At 60.9% G+C, this 25619-nt stretch overlaps 2 protein-coding genes across 3 annotated transcripts; one reads left to right on the top strand and one right to left on the bottom strand.

The window, feature by feature from the left end:
* Positions 1–39: 39 nt before the first annotated feature.
* On the top strand, positions 40–3203 carry LOC136305789 (protein phosphatase 1 regulatory subunit 14A-like). 2 transcript variants are annotated; one of them, XM_066209098.1, is made up of 4 exons: positions 40–329; positions 1701–1781; positions 1873–1905; positions 2943–3203. In XM_066209098.1, the coding sequence occupies exons 1-4, from the start codon at positions 96–98 to the stop codon at positions 3033–3035; spliced, it is 441 nt and encodes a 146-aa protein (XP_066065195.1). In that variant the 5' UTR covers positions 40–95; the 3' UTR covers positions 3036–3203. The 2 variants fall into 2 exon arrangements, with proteins under 2 accessions (XP_066065195.1, XP_066065193.1); XM_066209096.1 differs by lacking the exon at positions 40–329 and adding an exon at positions 500–769.
* Positions 3204–4023: 820 nt separating this feature from the next.
* Positions 4024–25415, bottom strand: LOC136305791 (zinc finger CCCH domain-containing protein 4-like). The gene is given in 14 exon segments (XM_066209100.1): positions 4024–9618; positions 10686–11165; positions 11746–12044; positions 13734–13916; positions 13918–14060; positions 16248–16357; positions 17468–17579; positions 18150–18254; positions 18907–19046; positions 20448–20541; positions 20661–20794; positions 21823–22036; positions 24088–24195; positions 24686–25415. Coding segments are annotated over 14 exon segments (4035 nt in total). The 5' UTR covers positions 25247–25415; the 3' UTR covers positions 4024–8266.
* Between the last annotated feature and the right edge of the window lie 204 nt (positions 25416–25619).

Below are 25619 nucleotides of genomic sequence, written 5' to 3'. Positions count from 1 at the left end.
GTTCCTCTATTCAACCACGCCCACGTCACGCCCTTTTAGGCCCCGCCCCGTCGCCCCCTACCCCGGCGGCCGCCCCGGGAGCCGCGTCCCGAGCGATGGCGGCGAACCGGGCGGGGCGGCGGCAGGGCCGGGGGTCCCCGGGGCGGCCGGGAGCGGGCCGGGGGGCGCCGGGGGGGCTCTCCCCGAGCCCGCGGTCCCCGGGCCGCAGCCCCGGAGTGCAGCGGCGCTCGGCGCGGGTCACGGTCAAGTACAACCGGCACGAGCTGCAGCGGCGCCTGGACACCGAGCAGTGGATCGACGGCAGGCTGGGCGAGCTCTACCGGGGACGGGTACCGGGAACCGGGACCGGGAACCGGGGATGGAGCGGGGATGGAGCGGGGGAACCGGGGATGGGGCAGGGAAAACGGGAACCGGGAACCGGGGACCGGGATCGGGATCGACGGCAGGCTGGGCGAGCTCTACCGGGGACGGGTACCGGGAACCGGGAACCGGGAATGGAGCGGGAATGGAGCGGGGATGGAGCGGGGGAACCGGGGATGGGGCAGGGAAAACGGGAACCGGGAACCGGGATCGGGATCGACGGCAGGCTGGGCGAGCTCTACCGGGGACGGGTACCGGGAACCGGGGATGGAACCGGGGATGGAGCGGGGATGGAGCGGGGGAACCGGGGATAGGGCAGGGAAAACGGGAACCGGGAACCGGGAACCGGGATCGGCACCGACACCGAGCAGTGATCGACGGCAGGCTGGGCGAGCTCTACCGGGGACGGGTACCGGGAACCGGGAACCGGGGATAGAACCGGGGATGGGCCGGGGATGGAGCGGGGGAACCGGGAATGGGGCAGGAGAATCAGGAATGGGGAGGCGGGATCAGCACCGAGCACGGGATCGACGGCAGGATCAGGGAGTTCTACCGGGGACGGGAACCGGGAACGGGAGCGGGAGTGGGAAATGGACCGGGAACAGGGATGGAGATCTATCAGGGATGGGGCACCGGGACCGGGACCGGGAGCGGGGATGGATCCGGGACCGGGATCGGGACTGGGAACCGGATCAGGAGCGGGACCGGGACTGGGAACAGCGAACGAGGACAGGGACAAGGAGGGACCGGGACCGGGAGTGGGGCCGGGAAAAGGGCCGGGAGGGGTCCCGGGGGTCCCACGTGGGCTCTCCCCCTCCCCCCGCCGTGGGAACGGACAGATGGGGTGGGGGAGGGGCCGATGTCCCGTTATCCCGCGGGGACCGGACCCGGGGGGGGAGGGGAGGGGACACTCCGAGGGGGGGGTTGGGCACACTCGGAGGGATTTGGGGACACCCGGGGGGGGTTGGGGACACTTTGGGGGGTTTGGGGACACCCGGGGGGGTTTGGGGACACTTTGGGGGGGTTGGGGACACCCGGGGGGATTTGGGGACACCCGGGGGGGCTTTGGGGACACTTTGGGGGGTTGGGGACACTTTGGGGGGATTTTGGGGACACTTTGGGGGGTTGGGGACACTTTGGGGGGATTTTGGGGACACTTTGGGGGGGTTGGGGACACCCGGGGGGATTTGGGGACACCCGGGGGGGCTTTGGGGACACTTTGGGGGGCTTTGGGGACACTTTGGGGAGTTGGGGACACTTTGGGGGGCTTTGGGGACACTTTGGGGGGTTGGGGACACCCGGGGGGATTTTGGGGACCCCGGTGACCGTGTCCCCCCCAGGAGGGGGAGATGCCGGACGAGGTGAACATCGACGAGCTGCTGGAGCTGGACACGGACCAGGAACGGGCCCAGAAGCTCCAGGTGGGAATTTCGGGGTGCTGGGGGGGAGGGGGAGGAGGCGATTTTTGGGGCGAGGACCCCCCCGAATCCTCATTAACCCCTTCCCATCCAGGCCATCCTGAGCTCCTGCACCGCCGACACCCAGGTAAGGGACGGGAGGGGCACGGGGGTGGGATTTTTGGGGGGGTTTGGCTCAAATTTGGGACTCCCGGGGGGGTTCTGACCCCGAATTTGGGGCATTGGGGGATGTTTAACCCCAAAATTCGGGGTTCTGGGGGAGGTTTGGGGGGTTTCGACCCGAATTTGGGGGATTGGGGGAGATTTTACCCCAAAATTTGGGGGGTCGGGTGTAATTTTGGGGGGGATTTGACCCCGAATTGGGGTTTGGGATGGCGTGGGGCACGACTTCAGCCCAAGTTTGAGGGTTTGGGGGCGGTTTAACCCCAAATTTGGGGTTTTTCGGTGTTATTCGGGGTGGTCTAACCCCAAATTTTTGGGTTTTGGGGCGGTCTAACCCCAAATTTTTGGGTCTGGGGACGGTCTAACCCCAAATTTTTGGGTTTTGGGGCGGTCTAACCCCAAATTTTTGGGTCTGGGGACGGTCTAACCCCAAATTTTTGGGTTTTGGGGCGGTCTAACCCCAAATTTTTGGGTTTTGGGGGCGGTCTAACCCCAAATTTTTGGGTTTTGGGGGCGGTCTAACCCCAAATTTTTGAGTTTTGGGGCGGTCTAACCCCAAATTTTTGGGTCTGGGGGCGGTCTAACCCCGGATTTTTGGGTCTGGGGGTGGTCTAAGTCCGGATTTTTGGGTCTGGGGGCGCTTTAATCCCTAATTTTTGCGTCTGGGGGCGGTGTAACCCCGGATTTTTGGGTCTGGGGGCGGTGTAACCCCAAATGTTTGGGTTTTGAGGTGCTTTAATCCCAAATTTTTGGGTCTGGGGGCGGCGTAACCCCCAGTTTGGGGGCACCCGGGTTTATTTTGGGGGGGGTCCCATCCCGATCCCCCCCCCCCCGCCCGCTCCCGTCCCGGCTCCGGCTCCAGCCGGGCTTTAAAAGGCAAAAAAATTCCGGCGTCGAGCGGCGTTTCCGGCGCTCCCCTCCCCCCCCCTTATCTCGGGCAGCGCGCGGGGGGGGCGGGGCGGGGCTAATGAAATTAATTGCACCGAATTAATGGTTTGGCAGGAATTCATCGCGCAGCTCCTGGCGCAGCTCAAGGGGCTCCCCAAGCAGCGGCTCCTGCAGAGACCCCCGCCCCAAAACGAGGAGCCCCCGTGACCCTCCCCCCCCCCAAAAAAAAAAACCCCCCAAAAAACGGGGGGAACCCCCCCCCAAAATTGGGGGAGGGGCCTCCCAAAATTGGGGAGACGACCCCGAAAGTGTCGGGGGGCGTCGTGTCCTTGTCACCCTCCGGCTCCCCCCGAAGGAATAAAGTGTTTGAGGAGAGACGGGAGGAGCGTGGTGGGACCCCCCCCAAAAAAAAGGGGACATTTGGGACATTGGGGACATTTGGGGACATTTGGGGATATTTGGGATATTTGGGGACATTTGGGGACATTTGGGGATATTTGGGATATTTGGGGACATTGGGGACATTTGGGACATTTGGGGACATTGGGGACATTGGGGACATTTGGGGACATTGGGGACATTTGGGACATTGGGGACATTGAGGACATTTGGGACATTTGGGACATTGGGGACATTGGGGACATTTGGGGACATTGGGGACATTGAGGACATTTGGGACATTGGGGACATTGGGGACATTTGGGGACATTTGGGGACATTTGGGGACATTTGGGGACATCGGGGACATTTGGGGACATTTGGGGACATTTGGGGACATTGGGGACATTTGGGACATTTGGGGACATTGGGGACATTTGGGGACATTTGGGACATTTGGGACATTGGGGACATTTGGGGACATTTGGGGACATTTGGGACATTTGGGACATTTGGGACATTTGGGGACATTGGGGACATTTGGGGACATTTGGGGACATTTGGGGACATTTGGGGACATTGGGGACATTTGGGGACATTTGGGGACATTTGGGACATTTGGGACATCGGGGACATTGGGGACATTTGGGGACATTGGGGACATTTGGGGACATTGGGGACATTGGGGACATTGGGGACATTTGGGGACATTTGGGGACATTTGGGGACCCAAAAAACACTCTGAGACCCCTCCCCCCCCCAAAATCCGAGAACCCCCAAATTCCCCTCCCCCCAATGTTGGGGCCAGCCGGGTCGATTTGCATATATTTGCATATATTTACATATTTATTACACCATTTGTTTTTCCCCCTCCCTCGCCCCCGAGGGGATCCCCCAAAAAAATTAAAAATTAAAAAAAAAAAAAAAAAAAAAAAAAATTTTTCCAATCCCGAGAAATCGTTTTACAAAAATTCCCGGTTTTCCCCACCGAAAAATTCCCGGAAAAAAGAAAAAAAAAGTGGGAACAAAGTGTAAAAAAAGGGGCGTTTTTTGGGTGGAAAAATCCTGATTTTGGGTGGAAAAATCCTGATTTTGGGGTGGAAAAAATCCTGATTTTGGGGTGGGAAAATCCTGATTTTGGGTGGAAAAATCCTGATTTTGGGTGGAAAAAAATCCTGATTTTGGGTGGAAAAATCCTGATTTTGGGGTGGAAAAATCCTGATTTTGGGGTGGAAAAAATCCTGATTTTGGGGTGGGAAAATCCTGATTTTGGGGTGGAAAAAAATCCTGATTTTGGGTGGAAAAATCCTGATTTTGGGTGGAAAAAAATCCTGATTTTGGGTGGAAAAATCCTGATTTTGGGTGGAAAAAATCCTGATTTTGGGTGGAAAAAAATCCTGATTTTGGGTGGAAAAATCCTGATTTTGGGGTGGAAAAATCCTGATTTTGGGGTGGAAAAATCCTGATTTTGGGGTTGAAAAAATCCTGATTTTGGGGTGGAAAAAATCCTGATTTTGGGGTGGAAAAAAATCCTGATTTTTGGGTAGAAAAATCCTGATTTTGGGGTGGAAAAATCCTGATTTTGGGGTGGGAAAATCCTGATTTTGGGGTGGAAAAAATCCTGATTTTGGGGTGGAAAAAAATCCTGATTTTGGTCGGAAAAATCCTGATTTTGGGGTGGAAAAAATCCTGATTTTGGGGTGGAAAAATCCTGATTTTGGGTGGAAAAATCCTGATTTTGGGGTGGAAAAATCCTGATTTTGGGGTGGGAAAATCCTGATTTTGGGGTGGAAAAATCCTGATTTTGGGGTTGAAAAAATCCTGATTTTGGGGTGGAAAAAATCCTGATTTTGGGTGGAAAAATCCTGATTTTGGGTGGAAAAAATCCTGATTTTGGGTGGAAAAAAATCCTGATTTTTGGGTAGAAAAATCCTGATTTTGGGATGGGAAAAAATCCTGATTTTGGGTGGAAAAATCCCGAGTTTGGGGCTTTTTTTGGGCCCCTCGTGGCTGCTCCCAAACTGGAATTTTAACTTTTTTCCCCCCAAAAAACAAAACCGCCCCCACCACCTTTCCCGATGATTTTGTGCCAAAATTCTGACCCCAAACTGCCGAAATTTGGGGTTTTTTGGGGAAAAAAACTTCCCCTTTTCTGGCTCCAAACTGCCCCGAGGGAAAACGGGGAAAATTCAGGATTTTGGTTCCGTTTTCTCCCTTTTTTTATAAAAAACCCGTTTTTGGGGATTTGAAATGATTTCCCGGGAACTGTTTTAACTTTTTTTTGGATTTTTTTTCTATTTTCGGGTTATTTTAGGATTTGCTTCCAGGTTTTACCAAGAGTTTTTTGAGGGAGATTTGGAGGATTTTTTTTTGCGGCCTTTTCCTGCTTTTTTTTCCCCAGGATTTTTAAAATCCGTTTTTACGGATTTTAAGGATTTTTAACGTTTTCTTTAGTTTCCATTTTTCGAGGCGATTTTGGGGCTTTTTCGGCCGCGTTTTCTAATTTTGGAGGATTCCTCCGCGATTTTTAAGTGGCTCTTCCATTGTTTTTTCACACCTTTGAGATATTTTCAGGAAATTTTGGGCACATTTTGATTTTGTTTTTAATTTTTCACCAATTTGGTTTTTTTTTTTTTTTTCATTAATTCCTGGGACGACTTTTAATTTCGTTTTTCCATAATTTCTCCCCGGTTTTCTATTTTCTGCTATTTCCCCATTTGTTTTCCATCCATTTCCACGAATTTTAGGAATTTTTGGGCGATTCCTTTCAGGATTTTTTGGATTCCTCCCGACTTTTAAATCCAATTTCTCATTTTGTTGCCGATTTTAACGATTTTTTTTTTACCTTTCACTGCTGGATTTTCCCGGGTTTTGCTGGTTTTCGACCTTTTTTCCCATTTTTATCTCATTTCCCCCCAATTCTTCGGGAATTCTGTGCATTCTTGGGCCGTATTTTAATTTTTTAAAAACCCTTTTTAGCGTCTTTGCACGGACCTTACGTCGATTTTTTTCCCATTTCGACATTTTTTTCTCTGATTTTGGATTTTATTTCCACGTGCAATTCTTTGTTTTTCCTTTCTTTGCTGTTTAATATATTTTAAGCACTTTCCGACAGATTTTAATTTGGTTTTCATTCTTTTCCCAGTCACATTTTCGCCCCTTTGCGCTTCGATTTTTCCCCATTAGTTTTGGTATCTAATGGAGGATTTTTTTTGAAGTTTTTGATTTTTTTTTTCAAATTTTCATTATTTTTCTGCATTTTTTCCCCGTTTCCCCGTGTTTTTATCCATTTTCGTGTCGCTTTTTTTTTGTTCCTGTTTTCCCCCCCTCTTTTTACCATTCCTGATGAATTTTCTCCCGTTTCCCACAGAAAAATTGGAGCAGGAGCCTCAAATCCCAAAAGTTTCTGATTCAATCCACCGGACAAACAGAACCGCCGCAGAATTTTGGGGCAAAAAAAAAATCCAAATTTTGGGGCTTTTCGCTGCTCAAACCCTCCAAATTTGGGGTTTTTTCCTCTGAAATTGGGATTTTTTTTGGGGAGGGGAAAAGAAAAAAACCGGGAATTTTAAGCCCAAGTCACCGCGGGGGGGAAAATCCTCGGGAATTTGGGGAGAATCCGGGATTTATTTACAATTTTTATGGCTGAGGCCGGGGGGGAAGGACCCAAAAAAGGCCGAAATTCCCCCAAATCCCCCCAAATCCATCCCGAGGATCCGGCTGCTCCCGGGGCCAATTCCAGGTGGGGTTTTTTTGGGATTCTTCGGGGAATTTTTCGGGGCGGGATGGAGTTTTGTTCAAGGTGGATTTGGGGTGGGTGGAATTTTTCGAGGGAAGCTCTGGGGGTAAAATCCGGTTTTCCGGGCTCAGATTTGGGGTTTTTGGGTCGGATTTGGGAGTTTTGGGAGCAGCTTTGGTCTTCTCGAGGTCGGATTCGGTTTTCTTGGGGATGGATTTGGATTTTGGGGCGGATTTGGATCAAACTCGGCGGGTTTGGGGTCGGAGAGTTTTATTTTTCTGGTGGGATTCGGATATTTTGAGGTCAACTTGCCTCCAATTCCATTTCCCAGGGGAAACTTCCCTTTTTTAGGGCGCGAATTTCGCTTTTTGGGACCAATTCCCTCCTTTCTGTGGCTGCTTTTCCCTCCGACCGCGGATTTTGGGTGGGTTTGGAACGGATTTGAGCACACCTGACCGGATTTCGGGTGGATTTGAGCACACCTGACCGGATTTCGGGTGGATTTGAGCAGACCTGACCGGATTTTGGTTGGATTTGAGCACACCTGACCAGATTTACGGTGGAATTGATCACACCTGACTGGATTTAAGAGTGGATTTGAGCACACCTGACCAGATTCAGGATAGATTTGAGCACACCTGACCGGATTTTGGTTGGATTTGAGCACACCTGACCGGATTTTGGTTGGATTTGAGCACACCTGACCGGATTTCAGGTGGATTTGAGCAGACCTGACCGGATTTAGAGTGGATTTAAGCAGACCTGACCGGATTTTGGGTGGATTTGAGCACACCTGACCGGATTTAGAGTGGATTTGAGCACACCTGACCGGATTTCGGGTGGATTTGAGCACACCTGACCGGATTTCGGGTGGATTTGAGCACACCTGACCGGATTTAGAGTGGATTTGAGCACACCTGACCGGATTTCGGGTGGATTTGAGCACACCTGACCGGATTTCGGTTGGATTTGAGCACACCTGACCGGATTTCGGTTGGATTTGAACACACCTGACCGGATTTAGAGTGGATTTAAGCAGACCTGACCGGATTTCGGGTGGATTTGAGCACACCTGACCGGATTTCGGGTGGATTTGAGCACACCTGACCGGATTTCGGGTGGATTTAAGCAGACCTGACCAGATTTCGGGTGGATTTGAGCACACCTGACCGGATTTCGGGTGGATTTGAGCACACCCGGCCGGACTCGGAGCGCACTTGGGCAGATTCGGCCGCCCCCCGCCCCGATCCGGCGCCGAGCCCCCCGCGCCCCTCCCCGTTCCCGGCCCCTCTCCCCCTCCCCGCGGGTTTCCGGCCCCTCCTCACTGGCAGAAGGGCGAGGCCGTGGGGTCGAAGCCCTTGAAGACGTCCTTGAGCGAGGCCTTGTCCCCGTCCTCGGGGGGCTCCGGCCCGGGGCTGCCCCCCGGGAAGGGGCTGCCGGTGCCGGGCCTGGCGCCGGCCTTGGCCATGCCGAAGACGGGGGGCACGGGGGGCACGGGCAGGTTGTGCAGGCCGGGCTGCCCGTTGCCCCCGTTGGCCGGCGGGGCGCTTTTGGCCCGGGGCCTGTTGTAGCTGTTGTACCTGTCCGTGGGCTCGGGCCGCTCGCCGCCCTCCGGCTGCTCCAGCGCCGAGCGCCGCACGAACGGCGGCTCCTTGCCTTTCGCCGCGGCTCTGGCCGCTTCGGCCGCGGGTTTTTGGGACGAATTCCCGTCGCTTTGGGGCTCTCTGGCCGGGCCGGGAGCCCGGGGGTCGTAGAGGCTGATGGCGCTGAGGACGCTGCTCTGGCCCGAGGCGCCCCAGCTCAGCCGGGGGTCGTAGGGGGCGATGGCGGGGCCCGAGTCGGGCTCGGCGGCCGCCCCTCGGGAATTCCCGCCTTCCAGGGATTTCTGCAGCCTCGGGTCCTTCCGCACGCGGGGGTCGCTGGGTTTGTCTCCCGCCGAGGAGGAGGACGAGGAGGAGGACGAGGAGGACGAGGAGGACGAGGAGGAGGAGGAAGAGGCCGTGACGGTTTTGAGGATGCGGGAGAGCAGCTCGAAGTCGGGCAGGGAGGAGGATGACGAGGAGGAGGAGGACGACGAGGAGGAAGCGCCGCCGGGCTCCGGGCGCTGCTGCCGCGGGTCCGAGGGGCCGGAGGACGGCCGGAGCGGCCGGGGCTCGGAGGCGGGCTGGGCGTCCTGCCGCGGCACGGGCAGCGGGATGAGATCCTCGGGGCTCCAGAGCACGGAGCGGGCGAAGGGCGGCCGCAGCAGCAGCACGTCCTTGCGGATGTGCGAGAACCGCCGCAGCTGGCAGCGCGGGTCCCGCTGCGCCTGGCCCGGCGCCGCTTCCAGCGGGATGCTCAGCGGTTTGTCCCGCAGGATCCGCTCGCCGTCCTCGTCCTCGGCAGGCGCCGAGGGAGCTCTGGGGCCCGGCTCCGCCTTGGCGCCGTGCCGCGCCAAGCGCGGGTCGCACGGGCCGGGCTCGGCCGGCGCCGGCTCGGAGCTCCGGGCCAGCCGGGGGTCGCGCAGCCGCGGGTCGGAGGGGCGCGGGGTTCGCTGCAGCCGCGGGTCGCTCGGGGGGTCCCCGGAGGGGTTCGGGGCTCGCGCCGAGCTCTGCTGCCGCAGGGATTTGAGGATGGAGGTGACGCTGCCGCCGCCGTCGTCCTCGTCGCTCGAGTACCAGCTGCCGGGGTCGCCTGGGGGAAAGCGGAGGGGGGGAGGAGAGGAATGAGGGGAAAGGGCGAGAAAAAAACATCGCGGAACATCCCGGAACATCCCGGAACATCCCGGAACATCCCGGAACGGGAGTTGGGCCGTGGAGGAGGATCGGGACCAGGGTCTGCAGTGACGCGGGGCGATCAGGACGGGGACCGGGACGGGATCGGAGCAGGACTTGGGGCGGCACAGGACAGGGATCAGGATTTGGGGATCAGGATTTGGGGTGGCACAGGCCAATCAGGGATCAGGATTTGGGGTCAGGATCAGGATTTGGGGTCAGGATCGGGATTTGGGATCAGGATTTGGGGCGGCACAGGACCGGGATCAGGATTTGGGGTCAGGATCAGGATTTGGGAACTGGGATCAGGATTTGGGATCAGGATTTGGGGACCGGGATCAGGATCTGGGATCAGGATTTGGGGACCGGGATCAGGATCTGGGATCAGGATTTGGGGCAGCGCAGGCCAATCAGGGATCAGGATTTGGGGACCAGGATCAGGATTTGGGAACCGGGATCAGGATTTGGGATCAGGATTTGGGGGGGCACAGGACCAGGATCAGGATTTGGGGACTGGGATCAGGATCTGGGGTCAGGATTTGGGGACCGGGATCAGGATCTGGGATCAGGATTTGGGGACCGGGATCAGGATCTGGGATCAGGATTTGGGGACCGGGATCAGGATCTGGGATCAGGATTTGGGGACCGGGATCAGGATCTGGGGTCAGGATTTGGGGACCGGGATCAGGATCTGGGATCAGGATTTGGGGACCGGGATCAGGATCTGGGATCAGGATTTGGGGACCGGGATCAGGATCTGGGATCAGGATTTGGGGACCGGGATCAGGATCTGGGGTCAGGATTTGGGGACCGGGATCAGGATCTGGGATCAGGATTTGGGGACCGGGATCAGGATCTGGGATCAGGATTTGGGGACCGGGATCAGGATCTGGGGTCAGGATTTGGGGACCGGGATCAGGATCTGGGATCAGGATTTGGGGCGGCGCAGGCCACCGCGGCCGCCCGCAGCCCGTCCCTGGCCCTCACCCTCCTCGTGGTCGCGGTCGCTCCGGCCGCCCTCGGCCGCTCTCCGGCCGCGCTCGTCGGCCGGGCGCTGCTTGTGCCGGATGCGCAGGAACAGCGCCCGCTGCGCCGAGGGCAGGAACTCGGGAATACCGGCAACGCCGGCCTCGGCCTCCAGGGACCCCTCCGGGTACAGGGGCTCGGCCCCGGGACCCTCGGCGGCCTCGTAGGAGCCGTAGTCCTCTGGGACGGGGGGACGGAGGGTTGGGGGGCAAGGGGAGCTTTGGGGTCCGTCGGGGGCGCGCCCGACCCTCTGCCCCCGTTTTCCCGGGATTCCGGACTCCCCCACCCCGTTTTCCCGGGATTCCGGCCTCCCCCACCTCGTTTTCCCGGGATTCCGGACTCCCCCACCCCGTTTTCCCGGGATTCCGGCCTCCCCCACCCCGTTTTCCCGGGATTCCGGCCTCCCCCACCCCGTTTTCCCGGGATTCCAGACTCCCCCACCTCGTTTTCCCGGGATTCCGGACTCCCCCACCCCATTTTTCCCGGGATTCCGGCCTCCCCCACCCCGTTTTCCCGTTTTCCCGGGATTCCGGCTCACCAGGCTCCCCATTTCCCGGGATTCCGGCTTCCCCCACCCCGTTTTCCCGTTTTCCTGGGATTCGGGCTCACCAGGCTTCCCCATTTCCCGGGATTCCGGCCTCCCCCACCTCATTTCCCTGGGATTCCGGCCTCCCCCACCCCGTTTTTCCCGGGATTCCGGCCTCCCCCACCCCGTTTTTTCCCGGGATTCCGGCCTCCCCCACCCCGTTTTTCCCGGGATTCCGGCCTCCCCCACCCCATTTCCCGGGATTCCGGCCTCCCCCACCCCGTTTTCCCAGGATTCCGGCCTCCCCCACCCCGTTTTCCCGGGATTCCGGCCTCCCCCACCCCGTTTTTCCCGGGATTCCGGCCTCCCCCACCCCGTTTTTCCCGGGATTCCGGCCTCCCCCACCCCGTTTTTCCCGGGATTCCAGCCTCCCCCACCCCGTTTTTCCCGGGATTCCGGCCTCCCCCACCCCGTTTTCCCGGGATTCGGGCTCACCAGGCTCCCCCACGGCCGGGGGCTCCATGTCCAGCCCCTCCTGGGGGTAGAAGCCGTCGTAGAAGGCGGGCCCCTGTCCCTGCCGGCCCGGCGACATTCCCGGCGCCATTCCCGGCGCCATTCCCGGCGGGATCCCGCCCGGGTGCGGGTGCGGGGGCTCCTCGGGGCCGGCCCCGGGCCCGTAGGGCAGCAGGGGGGGCCCGGGCCCCACGGGCGGGCCCAGCTCGGGGCCCAGCTCGGGGCCCAGCCCGGGGGGACCCGCGGGGCCCGGGAAGCGGGGAGGGGGCGGCCCGGGGTGCCTGGGGAGGAACGGGAGCTGGGGACACCGGGCACCGGGCACCGGGGCACCGGACACCGGGACACCGGACACCGGGCACCGGGACACCGGGACACAGGGGCACCGGGACACCGGGCACCGGGACACCGGGCACCGGGCACCGGGGCACAGGGGCACCGGGACACCGGGACACCGGGCACCGGGACACCGGGCACCGGGCACCGGGGCACAGGGGCACCGGACACCGGGACACCGGGACACCGGGGCACAGGGGCACCGGACACCGGGACACCGGGACACCGGGACACCGGGACACCGGGCACCGGGCACTGGGACACCGGGCACCGGGCACCGGGGCACAGGGGCACCGGACACCGGGACACCGGACACCGGGACACCGGACACCGGGCACCGGGACACCGGGACACCGGGACACCGGGACACCGGGCACCGGGACACCGGGCACCGGGCACCGGGGCACAGGGGCACCGGGACACCGGGACACCGGGACACCGGGACACCGGGCACCGGGACACCGGGCACCGGGCACCGGGACACAGGGGCACCGGGACACCGGGCACCGGGACACCGGGCACCGGGCACCGGGGCACAGGGGCACCGGACACCGGGACACCAGACACCGGGCACCGGGACACCGGGCACCGGGACACCGGGACACCGGGACACCGGGCACCGGGCACTGGGACACCGGGCACCGGGCACCGGGGCACAGGGGCACCGGGACACCGGGACACCGGGACACCGGGCACCGGGCACTGGGACACCGGGACACCGGGACACCGGGACACCGGGCACCGGGACACCAGGACACCAGGGCACCAGGACACCGGGCACCGGGACACCGGGGCACAGGGGCACCGGGCACCGGACACCGGGATCGGGACACCGGGCACCGCACACCGGGCACCGGGACACCGGACACCGGGCACCGGGACACCGGGATCGGGACACCGGGCACCGGGACACCGCGCCCCGAGGGGGAACGACCCCACCCGCGGGGATGAGCTGGGACGTGTGGCCTGTGCCGGCTCCCAGTCCCCGCTGGAGCCGGCTGGCCCAGGGTGTGCCCAGGTGTGCCCCAGGTGTGCCCAGGTGTGCCCCAGGTGTGCCCCAGGTGTGCCCAGGTGTGCTCCCCTGTCCCCCAGGTGTCCCCCAGGTGTGCCCCAGGTGTGCCCCGGGTGTGCCCAGCTCCTCCCAGGTGATCTCCCCTGCCTCCCCAGGTGTGCCCAGGTGTCCCCCAGGTGTCCCCCAGCCCCCCCAGGCCCCCCGGCGCGCTCACCTGATGCCCAGTTTCTCGGCCAGGCCCCCGAGGTGTGCCCAGCTCCCCCCAGGTGATCTCCCCTGCCCCCCAGGTGTGCCCAGGTGTCCCCCAGGTGTGCCCAGGTGTGCCCAGCTCCCCCCAGGTGATCTCCCCTGCCCCCCAGGTGTCCCCCAGGTGTGCCCAGGTGTCCCCCAGGTGTGCCCAGGTGTCCCCCAGGTGTGCCCAGCTCCCCCCAGGTGATCTCCCCTGCCCCCCAGGTGTGCCCAGCTCCCCCCAGGTGATCTCCCCTGCCCCCCAGGTGTCCCCCAGGTGTCCCCCAGGTGTGCCCAGGTGTGCCCAGGTGTCCCCCAGGTGTGCCCAGGTGTGCCCAGGTGTCCCCCAGGTGTGCCCAGCCCCCCCAGGTGTCCCCAGCCCCCCCGGCGCGCTCACCTGACGCCCAGTTTCTCAGCCAGCTGCCCCGTGGGCCGCACCACGATCTCGAACAGCGAGGGGATTTTCCTCAGCGGGTCCGGCGGCGGCTCCAGCGGCTCCAGCGGGGGGGGCAGGGCCATGGGGGGGGGCGGCCCGGGGGGGAGGGGCACGCCCCGCGGCGGGGGGGGGGGAGGGCGGCCCGGGGGGAGGGGCGGGGGGCCGGGGGGGGGTGGGCAGCAGCCCCACGCCCGGCGGCGGTTTGGGCAGGGGGTTGATGCCCTGCTTCTTGAGCTCCTCCACCTCCTTCTGGTCCTCGGCGCCCGCCTCGGCGTCCTCGGCCAGCATCTGCGGGGACAGCGTCACCCACGGGGCACGGACCGCGGGGAATGGGGGGAATGGGGGGACTGGGGGGACTGGGGGGGACTGGGGGGACTGGGGGGGACTGGGGGGACTGGGGGGACTGGGGGGACTGGGGGGACTGGGGGGAATGGGGGGGACTGGGGGGACTGCGGGGACTGCGGGGAATGGGGGGACTGGGGGGAATGGGGGGAATGGGGGGAATGGGGGGAACTGGGGGGAATGGGGGGAATGGGGGGAATGGGGGGACTGGGGGGAATGGGGGGAATGGGGGGACTGGGGGGACTGGGGGGGACTGGGGGGACTGGGGGGACTGGGGGGACTGGGGGGAACTGGGGGGACTGGGGGGAACTGGGGGGAATGGGGGGGACTGGGGGGACTGCGGGGACTGCGGGGAATGGGGGGACTGGGGGGAATGGGGGGAATGGGGGGAATGGGGGGAACTGGGGGGAATGGGGGGAATGGGGGGAATGGGGGGACTGGGGGGAATGGGGGGAATGGGGGGACTGGGGGGACTGGGGGGACTGGGGGGAATGGGGGGAATGGGGGGACTGGGGGGACTGGGGGGACTGGGGGGACTGGGGGGGACTGGGGACACTGGGGGGACTGGGGGGACTGGGGGGACTGGGGGGAATGGGGGGACTGGGGGGAATGGGGGGAATGGGGGGACTGGGGGGAACTGGGGGGACTGGGGGGAATGGGGGGACTGGGGGGGACTGGGGACACTGGGGGGACTGGGGGGACTGGGGGGACTGGGGACACTGGGGGGACTGGGGGGACTGGGACTGGGGGGACTGGGGGGAATGGGGGGACTGGGACTGGGGGGACTGGGGGGACTGGGGGGACTGGGGGGACTGGGACTGGGGGGAATGGGGGGACTGGGACTGGGGGAACTGGGGGGACTGGGGGGAGTGGGGGGAATGGGGGGACTGGGGGGACTGGGACTGCGGGGACTGGGGGGACTGGGGACACTGGGGGGACTGGGGGGGACTGGGACTGGGGACACTGGGGGGACTGGGACTGGGACTGGGGACACTGGGACTGGGGGGACTGGGGGGACTGCGGGGACTGGGGGAACTGGGGGGACTGGGGGGACTGGGGGGACTGGGGGGACTGGGGGGACTGGGGGGACTGGGACTGGGACTGGGGGAACTGGGGGGACTGGGGGGAGTGGGGGGAATGGGGGGACTGGGGGGACTGGGGGGGACTGGGACTGGGACTGGGGGAACTGGGGGGACTGGGGGGAGTGGGGGGAATGGGGGGACTGGGGGGACTGGGACTGCGGGGACTGGGGGGAATGGGGGGACTGGGGGAAACTGGGACTGGGGGGACTGGGACTGGGACTGGGGGGACTGGGACTGGGGACACTGGGGACACTGGGGGGACTGGGGGAACTGGGACTGGGGGGACTGGGACTGGGACTGGGGGGACTGGGACTGGGGACACTGGGGACACTGGGGGGACTGGGGGAACTGGGACTGGGGGGACTGGGACTGGGGGGACTGCGGGGACTGGGGACACTGGGACTGGGGGGACTGGGACTGGGACTGGGGGGGACTGGGGGGACTGGGACTGCAGGGACTGGGGGGACTGCGGGGACTGGGGGGACTGGGGGGACTGGGGACACTGGGGGGACTGGGACTGGGACTGGGGGGGACTGGGGGGGACTGGGGAGAATGGGGGGGACTGGGACTGGGGGGACTGGGGGGACTGGGGGGACTGGGACGGGGGGGACTGGGGACACTGGGACTGGGACTGGGGGTACTGGGGGGCACTGGTGTCCCATAAGGTGTCCCCCAGCTGCCCCCAGGTGTGCCCAAGCGCAATGCAGGTGTGCCCAGGTGTGATCTGGGCAGGATCCAGATGGGCCCAGGTGTGATGTAGGCGTCCCAGGAACCCCCAGGCGTGTCCCCGGTGTGTCCCAGGTGCCCCCCAGGTGTCCCCAGGCGTGTCCCCAGGTGCCCCCCAGGTGTCCCCAGGTGCCCCCCAGGTGCCCCCAGGTGTGTCCCAGGTGCCCCCAGGTGTGTCCCAGGTGTCCCCAGGTGCTCCCCAGGTGTCCCCCAGGTGTGCCCAGGTGTCCCCAGGTGTGCCCAGGTGCTCCCCAGGTGTCCCCAGGTGTCCCCAGGTGTCCCCAGGTGTCCCCAGGTGTGCCCAGGTGTGTCCCAGGTGCGGCACCTTGTCGAGCAGCTCGCGGGTCTCGTCGTTGAGCGGCGCGTGGGAGAACATGCAGTCGTCGCCGTTGATGCAGAGCCCCGTGGTGTGGAAGAGCTTGCACGGGAAATCCCGTGGGCGCGTCAAGGGAAACTCGGGAATGCCCCGGGAAAACCGGAAATAACTTGGGAATGACCCGGGAAAACCGGGAATAACTCGGGAATGACCCGGGAAAACCGGGAATAACTCGGGAATGCCCCGGGAAAAACCGGGAATAACTTGGGAACAGCCGGGGAAAAACCGGGAATAACTCGGGAACAGCCGGGGAAAAACTGGGAATAACTTGGGAATGCCCCGGGAAAACCGGGAATAACTCGGGAATGACCCGGGAAAACCGGGAATAACTCGGGAACAGCCGGGGAACCAAAAGCTCCTCCTGGGCTCAGTTGAGGGTGGTTTTGGGGCAGTTTTGGGGCCGTTTTCGGGCTGTTTTCGGGTGTTTTGGGCAGTTTTGGGCAGTTTTGGGCAGTTTTGGGGCAGTTTTGGGGCCGTTTTGGGGCAGTTTTGGGGCCGTTTTGGGGCCGTTTTCGGGTGTTTTGGGCAGTTTTGGGGCAGTTTTGGGCCAGTTTTGGGCCGTTTTCGGGCCGTTTTCGGGCCGTTTTCAGGTGGTTTTGGGCAGTTTTGGGGCAGTTTTGGGCAGTTTCGGGCAGTTTTGGGGCCGTTTTGGGGCAGTTTTGGGGCCGTTTTCGGGCCGTTTTCGGGTGTTTTGGGGCAGTTTTGGGGCAGTTTTGGGGCCGTTTTGGGCAGTTTTGGGGCAGTTTTGGGCCGTTTTCGGGCCGTTTTCGGGCCGTTTTCAGGTGGTTTTGGGCCGTTTTCAGGTGGTTTTGGGCAGTTTTGGGGCCGTTTTGGGGCCGTTTTCGGGTGTTTTGGGCAGTTTTGGGCTGTTTTGGGGCCGCTTTGGGGCGGTTTTTGGGCCGTTTTCAGGTGGTTTTGGGCAGTTTTGGCGCAGTTTTGGGGCCGTTTGGGGCAGTTTTGGGGCAGTTTTGGGCCGTTTTCAGGCCGTTTTCGGGCCGTTTTCAGCCCATTTTAAGCCGATTTTAGGTCAGTTCTGGGCTCTTCCATGGCTGAGCTCAGACGGGTTTAAGGCCAATTTCAGGCCAACTTTGGGCCGGGTTCAGGCCAGGTTCAGGTGGGGCCTAGGCCAGGCCCGGGCCAGGCTCGGGCCGGGTTCCAGGCAAGGATATCGTGCATGTAGGGGCAGCTCTCGGCACGGGCGCAGTAGCCGGTGATGTAGAACTTGCACAGCTCGCGCTTCTTGGGCAGCTCGATGTCGTGGCTGAAGTTACAGTGATCGCCCTGCGCAGGTGAGACCGGCCAGGTGAGACCGGCCAGGTGACATGGGGACAGGTGAGATGGGGACAGGTGAGACCGGCCAGGTGACATGGGGACAGGTGACATGGGGACAGGTGAGACCGGCCAGGTGAGACCGGCCAGGTGACATGGGGACAGGTGAGATGGGGACAGGTGAGACCGGCCAGGTGAGACCGGCCAGGTGAGATGGGGACAGGTGAGACCGGCCAGGTGAGACCGGCCAGGTGACACGGGGACAGGTGGGACAGGTGAGACAAGGGACACAGGTGAGATATAAAGGTGGGATTTGGGTTGGACACAGGTGGGATTTGGGTGGGATTTGGGTTGGACACAGGTGAGATATAAAGGTGGGATTTGGGTGGAACACAGGTGGGATTCGGGTGGGATTTGGGTTGGACACAGGTGGGATTCGGGTGGTATTTGGGTGGGATTTAGGTTGGACACAGGTGGGATTTGGGTGGGATTTCAGGGGGACACAGGTGACCCCCCCAAACCCAGCCCAGGCCCACCTGTCCCGGCGGGAATTTCGGGAACGTTCCCGCGGCAATTCCTTACCCAGGTGCACCTGCCCTCCACGAAGTACTTGCAGATCACCTTGCCCTTCTTGTCCGAGGGCAGGTGGGACTTGTCGTGGTCACCCCGGCGGTAGCCGCCCCCGTCCTGTGGGGAAATCCCGGGAAAAATCCGGGAATTTGGGGTGAAAAGCAGGGAAAAGGGGAAATTCCTGCCACAGAGGGGGTTTGGGGCGTGATGAGCCAAAAATCCCGGGAATCTGGGGGGGGAAAAGGGGGATCCGGGGTGTTTCACGGGCAGAATCCCGGGATTTGGGGAGAAAAATGGGATTTGGGGTGTTTGAAGGGCAGAATCCCGGGATTTGGAGAGAAAAGGGGGATCCGGGGTGTCTGAAGGGCAGAATCCCAGGATTTGGGGAGAAAAGGGGGATCCGGGGTGTTTCACGGGCAGAATCCCGGGATTTGGGGGGAAAAATGGGATTTGGGGTGTTTGAAGGGCAGAATCCCGGGATTTGGGGAGAAAAATGGGATTTGGGGTGTTTGAAGGGCAGAATCCCGGGATTTGGGGGGAAAAATGGGATTTGGGGTGTCTGAAGGGCAGAATCCCGGGATTTGGGGAGAAAAATGGGATTTGGGGTGTTTGAAGGGCAGAATCCCGGGATTTGGGGGGAAAAGGGGGATCGGGGGTGTTTCAGGGCAGAATCCCGGGATTTGACGTTGGAAACCAGGGAAAAGCCCCCTCCCGGCGGGAATCGGGACGGATCCGGGCGGGAATTCCGGGGGCGGGCGGGGGCGCTCACCCCCACGTCGTCGTCGTAGAAATCGTCGTCGTCGTTGGCGCCGGATTTCCCCATCCCGCCGCTGCGGCCGCGCCCGCGGCCTCGGCCCGGCCCCTTGTTGCCGCGGCCCCGCGGGCCCCGCGCGCGGCCCCGGTGCATCCCTGGGGACGGCGGGAATGCCGGGAATGCCGGGAATGCCGGGAACACCGGGAATACTGGGAATACTGGGAATACTGGGATTTGGGACAGGAATCCCCGCGGCCCTGGCCACGGTTCAGACCCGCAAACAGGGACTAGGAATTTGGAATCTGGAATGGGATTTGGGGTGGGAATTCTGGGCTGAGCCCGGCCCCGCTCCAGGCCTGGAATGAGGATTTGGGAATTGGGAATGGGATGGATTGGGGATGGATCGGGGACGGATTGGGGATGGATCGGGGATGGATCGGGGATGGAATCAGGATGGATTGGGGATGGATTCAGGATGGATTCAGGATGGATTGGGGACGGATCGGGGATGGATTCGGGATGGATTGGGGATGGATTCAGGATGGATTCAGGATGGATTGGGGATGGATTCAGGATGGATTCAGGATGGATCGGGGATGGATTCAGGATGGATTGGGGATGGATTCAGGATGGATTCAGGATGGATTGGGGATGGATTCAGGATGGATTGGGGATGGATTCAGGATGGATTCAGGATGGATACAGGATGGATTGGGGACGGATCGGGGACGGATTGGGGATGGATCGGGGATGGATTGGGGATGGATTCAGGATGGATTCAGGACGGATTGGGGATGGATTGGGGATGGATTGGGGACGGATCGGGGACGGATTCAGGATGGATTCAGGATGGATTCAGGATGGATCGGGGATGGATCGGGGATGGATTGGGGACGGATTCAGGATGGATTCAGGATGGATTTGGATGGATTCAGGATGGATTGGGGACGGATCGGGGACGGATTGGGGATGGATCGGGGATGGATTGGGGATGGATTGGGGATGGATTCAGGATGGATTCAGGATGGATTCAGGACGGATTGGGGATGGATTCAGGATGGATTGGGGACGGATCGGGGACGGATTCAGGATGGATTTGGATGGATTCAGGATGGATCGGGGACGGATCGGGGACGGATTGGGGATGGATTGGGGACGGATCGGGGATGGATTCAGGATGGATTCAGGATGGATTCAGATGGATTCAGGATGGATTCAGGATGGATTCAGGATGGATTGGGGATGGATCGGGGATGGATTCAGGATGGATTCAGGATGGATTGGGGACGGATTGGGGATGGATCGGGGATGGATCGGGGATGGATTCAGGATGGATTCAGGATGGATTGGGGATGGATTCGGGATGGATTCAGGATGGATCGGGGATGGATCGGGGATGGATTCAGGATGGATTCAGGATGGATTCAGGACGGATTGGGGATGGATTCAGGATGGATTGGGGACGGATCGGGGACGGATTCAGGATGGATTCGGATGGATTCAGGATGGATCGGGGACGGATCGGGGACGGATCCGGGCGGGAAGTGCGCGCTCACCCCGGCCCCGCTCCTTGCTGCGCCGGTACTGCGACAGCTCCTTGGCGTAATCGTCGAAGTCGTCGTCGCCCGGCGGCTCCTCGGCGTCACAGTACTGGGGAAAAAACGGGGAATTCCGCGGGAACTGGGTGGGAAGCCCCTCGGGAATACCCCGGGACAGGCTGAGAAGGCCGGCAGCGGGCCCGAGCTCCCCGGGGAAGATCCCGAACTCACCTCCACGTCGTCGGGGTCGAAGGGCTCCTCGTCGTCCTCGGGGTCGCTGCGGGCGCGGCCCCGGCCCCGGCCCGGCCCCCGGCCCCGCGTGGGGCCCCGGCCCCGAGCCCGGAAGCCCCGGGCCCGGCCCCGGCCTGAGCAAGGGAAAACGAGGGAGGAACACCTGACAACCGGGGCCGGAGGATCGGCCACGGGGTTAAAGGCGGGCGTGCGCCAGAAGGGATTTTCCCCCTTTGTTCCGAGGGTTTTTTAAGGGGATTTGGGGTTCAAGACGCTCAAAAATGGATTTTTCCCCTTTTTCCGAGGGTTTTTTAAGGAGATTTGGGGTTCAAGACGCTCAAAAATGGATTTTTCCCCTTTTTTCCGAGGGTTTTTTAAGGAGATTTGGGGTTCAAGATGCTCAAAAATGGATTTTTCCCTTTTTTTTTGGTGTTTTTTAAGGAGATTTGGGGTTCAAGATGTTCCGAAATGGATTTTTCCCTTTTTCTGAATTTTTTTTAAGGAAATTTGGGGTTCAAGACGCTCAAAAATGGATTTTTCCCTTTTTTCCGTGGGTTTTTTAAGGAAATTTGGGGTTCAAGACGCTCAAAGATGGATTTTTCCCTTTTTTTTGTGTTTTTAAGGAAATTTGGGGTTCAAGACGCTCAAAAATGGATTTTTTCCCTTTTTTCTGTGGGTTTTTAAGGAAATTTGGGGTTCAAGACGCTCAAAAATGGATTTTTCCCTTTTTTCTGTGGGTTTTTAAGGAGATTTGGGGTTCAAGACGCTCAAAAATGGATTTTTTCCCTTTTTTTTGTGTTTTTAAGGAAATTTGGGGTTCAAGACGCTCAAAAATGGATTTTTCCCTTTTTTCTGTGGGTTTTTTAAGGAGATTTGGGGTTCAAGACGTTCCGAAATGGATTTTTGGGGCATTTTTTTGAGGAACTTGGGGGTCTAGACGGCTAAAACCGCGTCCGTGCGGCCCGTCGGGAATTTCTGCAAAGGGAATTTGGGTGGCAAACGCTACAAGGCGGAACTTGAAGCAATTTGCGGACGTTCTCGTCCAGAGATTTTGGGGCTCAGAGGCGAATCGAAAACGATTCGGGGGCTCCGAAGGATTTTTCCAGGAGCTTTTCCTCCTCCCGGTTCCCGGGGTTTTGCGTCCTCCCGGCTCTCCCGGTACCTCTGGCGCGGTGGGATCCGTCCTTGGAGCGCCGGAAGGGCGGCGGCTCCTTGGAGAAGTCGTCGTAGTCGTCCTTGGGAGGCTCCTGGTCGTCCTCGGCCTCGAAGGCGCCGAAGTCGTCGGGCTCGAAGTCGGCGTAGGCGCCGCCGAAGGCCGCGGGGTCGGCCTGGGGACGGCCCTTGCGGGGACACGGCGCCGGCGGGTACTGGTGGGACTGGGAATGGGACCGGAGAGACTGGGAATGGGACGGGGGGACTGGGAATGGGATGGGGGGACTGGGAATGGGACGGGGGGACTGGGAATGGGACCGGAGAGACTGGGAATGGGACGGGGGGACTGGGAATGGGATGGGGGGGACTGGGAATGGGATGGGGGGACTGGGAATGGGATGGGAGAGACTGGGAATGGGATGGGGGGACTGGGAATGGGATGGGGGAGACTGGGAATGGGACCGGAGAGACTGGGAATGGGACGGGGGACACTGGGAATGGGACCCAAGAGACTGGGAATGGGATGGGGGGACTGGGAATGGGATGGGGGGACTGGGAATGGGATGGGAGAGACTGGGAATGGGACGGGGGGACTGGGAATGGGACCGGAGAGACTGGGAATGGGCCTGGGGGAACACTGGGAGCACTGGTGGGACTGGGAATGGGACCGGACAGACTGGGAATGGGATGGGGGGACTGGGAATGGGACCGGGGGGACTGGGAATGGGACCGGGGGGACTGGGAATGGGATGGGGGGACTGGGAATGGGATGGGGGGGACTGGGAATGGGACCGGGGGGACTGGGAATGGGACCGGGGGGACTGGGAATGGGACCGGGGGGACTGGGAATGGGATGGGGGGACTGGGAATGGGATGGGGGGGACTGGGAATGGGATGGGGGGGACTGGGAATGGGATGGGGGGGACTGGGAATGGGATGGGGGGACTGGGAATGGGACCCGACAGACTGGGAATGGGCCCGGGGGGACTGGGAATGGGATGGGAGAGACTGGGAATGGGATGGGGGACACTGGGAGCACTGGGGGGACTGGGAATGGGCCCGGGGGGACTGGGAATGGGATGGGAGAGACTGGGAATGGGATGGGGGACACTGGGAGCACTGGGGGGACTGGGAATGGGACCCGAGAGACTGGGAATGGGACCGGGGGGACTGGGAATGGGACTGGGGGACTGGGAATGGGACCGGGGGGACTGGGAATGGGGGACACTGGGAGCACTGGTGGGACTGGGAATGGGACGGGAGAGACTGGGAATGGGCCCGGGGGGACTGGGAATGGGACCGGGGGGACTGGGAATGGGGGACACTGGGAGCACTGGTGGGACTGGGAATGGGACCCGACAGACTGGGAATGGGATGCGGGGACTGGGAATGGGATGGGGGGACTGGGAATGGACCCAGGGGGACTGGGAATGGGATGGGGGACACTGGGAGCACTGGTGGGACTGGGAATGGGACCGGAGAGACTGGGAATGGGATGGGGGGACTGGGAATGGGATGGGGGGACTGGGAATGGGCCCGGGGGGACTGGGAATGGGATGGGAGACACTGGGAGCACTGGTGGGACTGGGACTGGGATGGGATCTCCACCATGGAGCTTGTGGGGGAGCTTATTCCCAGTAACTCCCAGTTATTCCCAGTTACTCATGGAGCAGAGAGGGACGTGCTCCTAGCTGGCATTCCCAGTGTTCCCAGGAGTTATTCCCACTGATTCCCAGTTGTTATTCCAGTCACTCACGGGGCAGGCCGGGCTGTATTCCCAGTATTCCCAGTGACCATTGCCAGTTTTTCCTCCCAGTATTCCCAGTATTCCCAGTTACACTCACGGGGCAGGCCGGGCTGTATTCCCGGTATTCCCAGTGACCATTCCCAGTTTTTCCTCCCAGTATTCCCAGTATTCCCAGTTACACTCACAGGGCAGGCCGGGCTGTATTCCCAGTGACCATTCCCAGTTTTTCCTCCCAGTATTCCCAGTATTCCCAGTTACACTCACGGGGTAGGCCGGGCTGTATTCCCGGTATTCCCAGTGACCATTCCCAGTTTTTCCTCCCAGTATTCCCAGTATTCCCAGTTACACTCACGGGGCAGGCCGGGCTGTATTCCCGGTATTCCCAGTGACCATTGCCAGTTTTTCCTCCCAGTATTCCCAGTATTCCCAGTTACACTCACGGGGCAGGCCGGGCTGTATTCCCGGTATTCCCAGTGACCATTCCCAGTTTTTCCTCCCAGTATTCCCAGTATTCCCAGTTACACTCACGGGGTAGGCCGGGCTGTATTCCCGGTATTTGCGGTGCCCCTTCTCCCCGGGGCTGTACTCGGAGTCGTTGCTGAAATCCGAGAATTCCTCGCTGGACGAGGCGTGGCGCTGGGAAATCCCGGGAAAGGTCAGCGCACGAAATCCCGGGAAAGGTCAGCGCACGAAATCCCGGGAAAGGTCAGCGCACGAAATCCCGGGAAAGGTCAGCGCACGAAATCCCGGGAAAGGTCAGCGCACGGCCCTCCCGCAGCCCCTGGAATTCCCACTCAACCCCTCGGGAATCCCAAATTTCCCCGGGAAAACCCCGGGGGAAAGTCACTCCTGACCCCTTCCCGAACCTCTGGAATTCCCGTCCCACCACTTCCGGGGTTGGGATTCTAAAGAACGGGAGGGTTTTTTTTGTTGGAATTTCAGGAGCGTTTCGACAGGAACTCGGGATTAAAACCCTCAAAACAAAATCTGATTTTTTTTAGGAATTTGAGGAGGAAAAAAAAAAAAAAACCAGGATTCGGGCGCGACTGCAGGAACGTTTTGAGGGGGGGGAATAAAAACCCCCCCAAATCCCGGATTTCCCCGGAAAACCCGTGGGAACCGCCACCTTGTGCTTGGACTTCCTCTTCTTCTTGGCCCTCCGCTTGTCCTTGTCCTTGCGGCGTTTGCGCTTCAGCCGCCGGTGCGCCCTGTCGTCCTCGGAGCCGCTGCGGCGCCGCTCGCGCCGCTCCCGGGAGCGCGGCCGCGCCGTCGGCGCGTCGTCGGCGCCGTCGTCCTCCAGCTCGCCCTCCTCCAGCTCCCCATCCTCCCTGGAACGGGAAAAACGGGAATGAGGGACGGTCCTGCGGATCCCCAAACTCCCTGCGATGGGAAAAACGGGAATGAGGGATGGTCCTGCGGATCCCCAAACTCCCTGGGACGGGAAAAACGGGAATGAGGGATCGTCCTCCGGATCCCCAAACTCCCTGGGACGGGAAAAACGGGAATGAGGGACGGTCCTGCGGATCCCCATCCTCCCTGGGACGGGAAAAACGGGAATGAGGGACGGTCCTGCGGATCCGCATCCTCCCTGCGATGGGAAAAACGGGAATGAGGGATCATCCTCCGGATCCCCATCCTGCCTGCGGCGGGAAAAACGGGAATGAGGGACGGTCCTGCGGATCCCCATCCTGCCTGGGAATGAAAAATCAGGGAATGTTTGGATCTGGGGGGAAAAACGGGAATGAGGGACGGTCCTGCGGATCCCCAAACTCCCTGGAACGGGAAAAACGGGAATGAGGGACGGTCCTGCGGATCCCCAAACTCCCTGGAACGGGAAAAACGGGAATGAGGGACGGTCCTCCGGATCCCCAAACTCCCTGGGACAGGAAAAACGGGAATGAGGGATGGTCCTGCGGATCCCCAAACTCCCTGGAATGGGAAAAACGGGAATGAGGGACGGTCCTGCGGATCCCCAAACTCCCTGGGACGGGAAAAACGGGAATGAGGGATCATCCTCCGGATCCCCATCCTCCCTGGGAATGAAAAATCCAGGGAATGTT

The sequence above is a fragment of the Chamaea fasciata genome, unplaced genomic scaffold (genome assembly GCF_029207755.1).
Source record: "Chamaea fasciata isolate MVZ Bird 193981 ecotype frontalis unplaced genomic scaffold, bChaFas1.0.hap1 SCAF_662, whole genome shotgun sequence".
Taxonomy (NCBI): domain Eukaryota; kingdom Metazoa; phylum Chordata; class Aves; order Passeriformes; family Sylviidae; genus Chamaea; species Chamaea fasciata.
Note: the sequence above shows the minus strand (reverse complement) of the source record. Positions and strands in the feature narration are given on the sequence as shown.

Bases quoted from the DNA above. Each gene is read 5' to 3' on its own strand.
- LOC136305789 (XM_066209096.1), top strand. From the start codon at position 506: ATGGAGCGGGGATGGAGCGGGGGAACCGGGGATGGGGCAGGGAAAACG. The intron at 770-1,700 runs GTACCGGGAACC...TGTCCCCCCCAG, and splicing joins GCGAGCTCTACCGGGGACGG to GAGGGGGAGATGCCGGACGA. The intron at 1,906-2,942 runs GTAAGGGACGGG...ATGGTTTGGCAG, and splicing joins CCTGCACCGCCGACACCCAG to GAATTCATCGCGCAGCTCCT.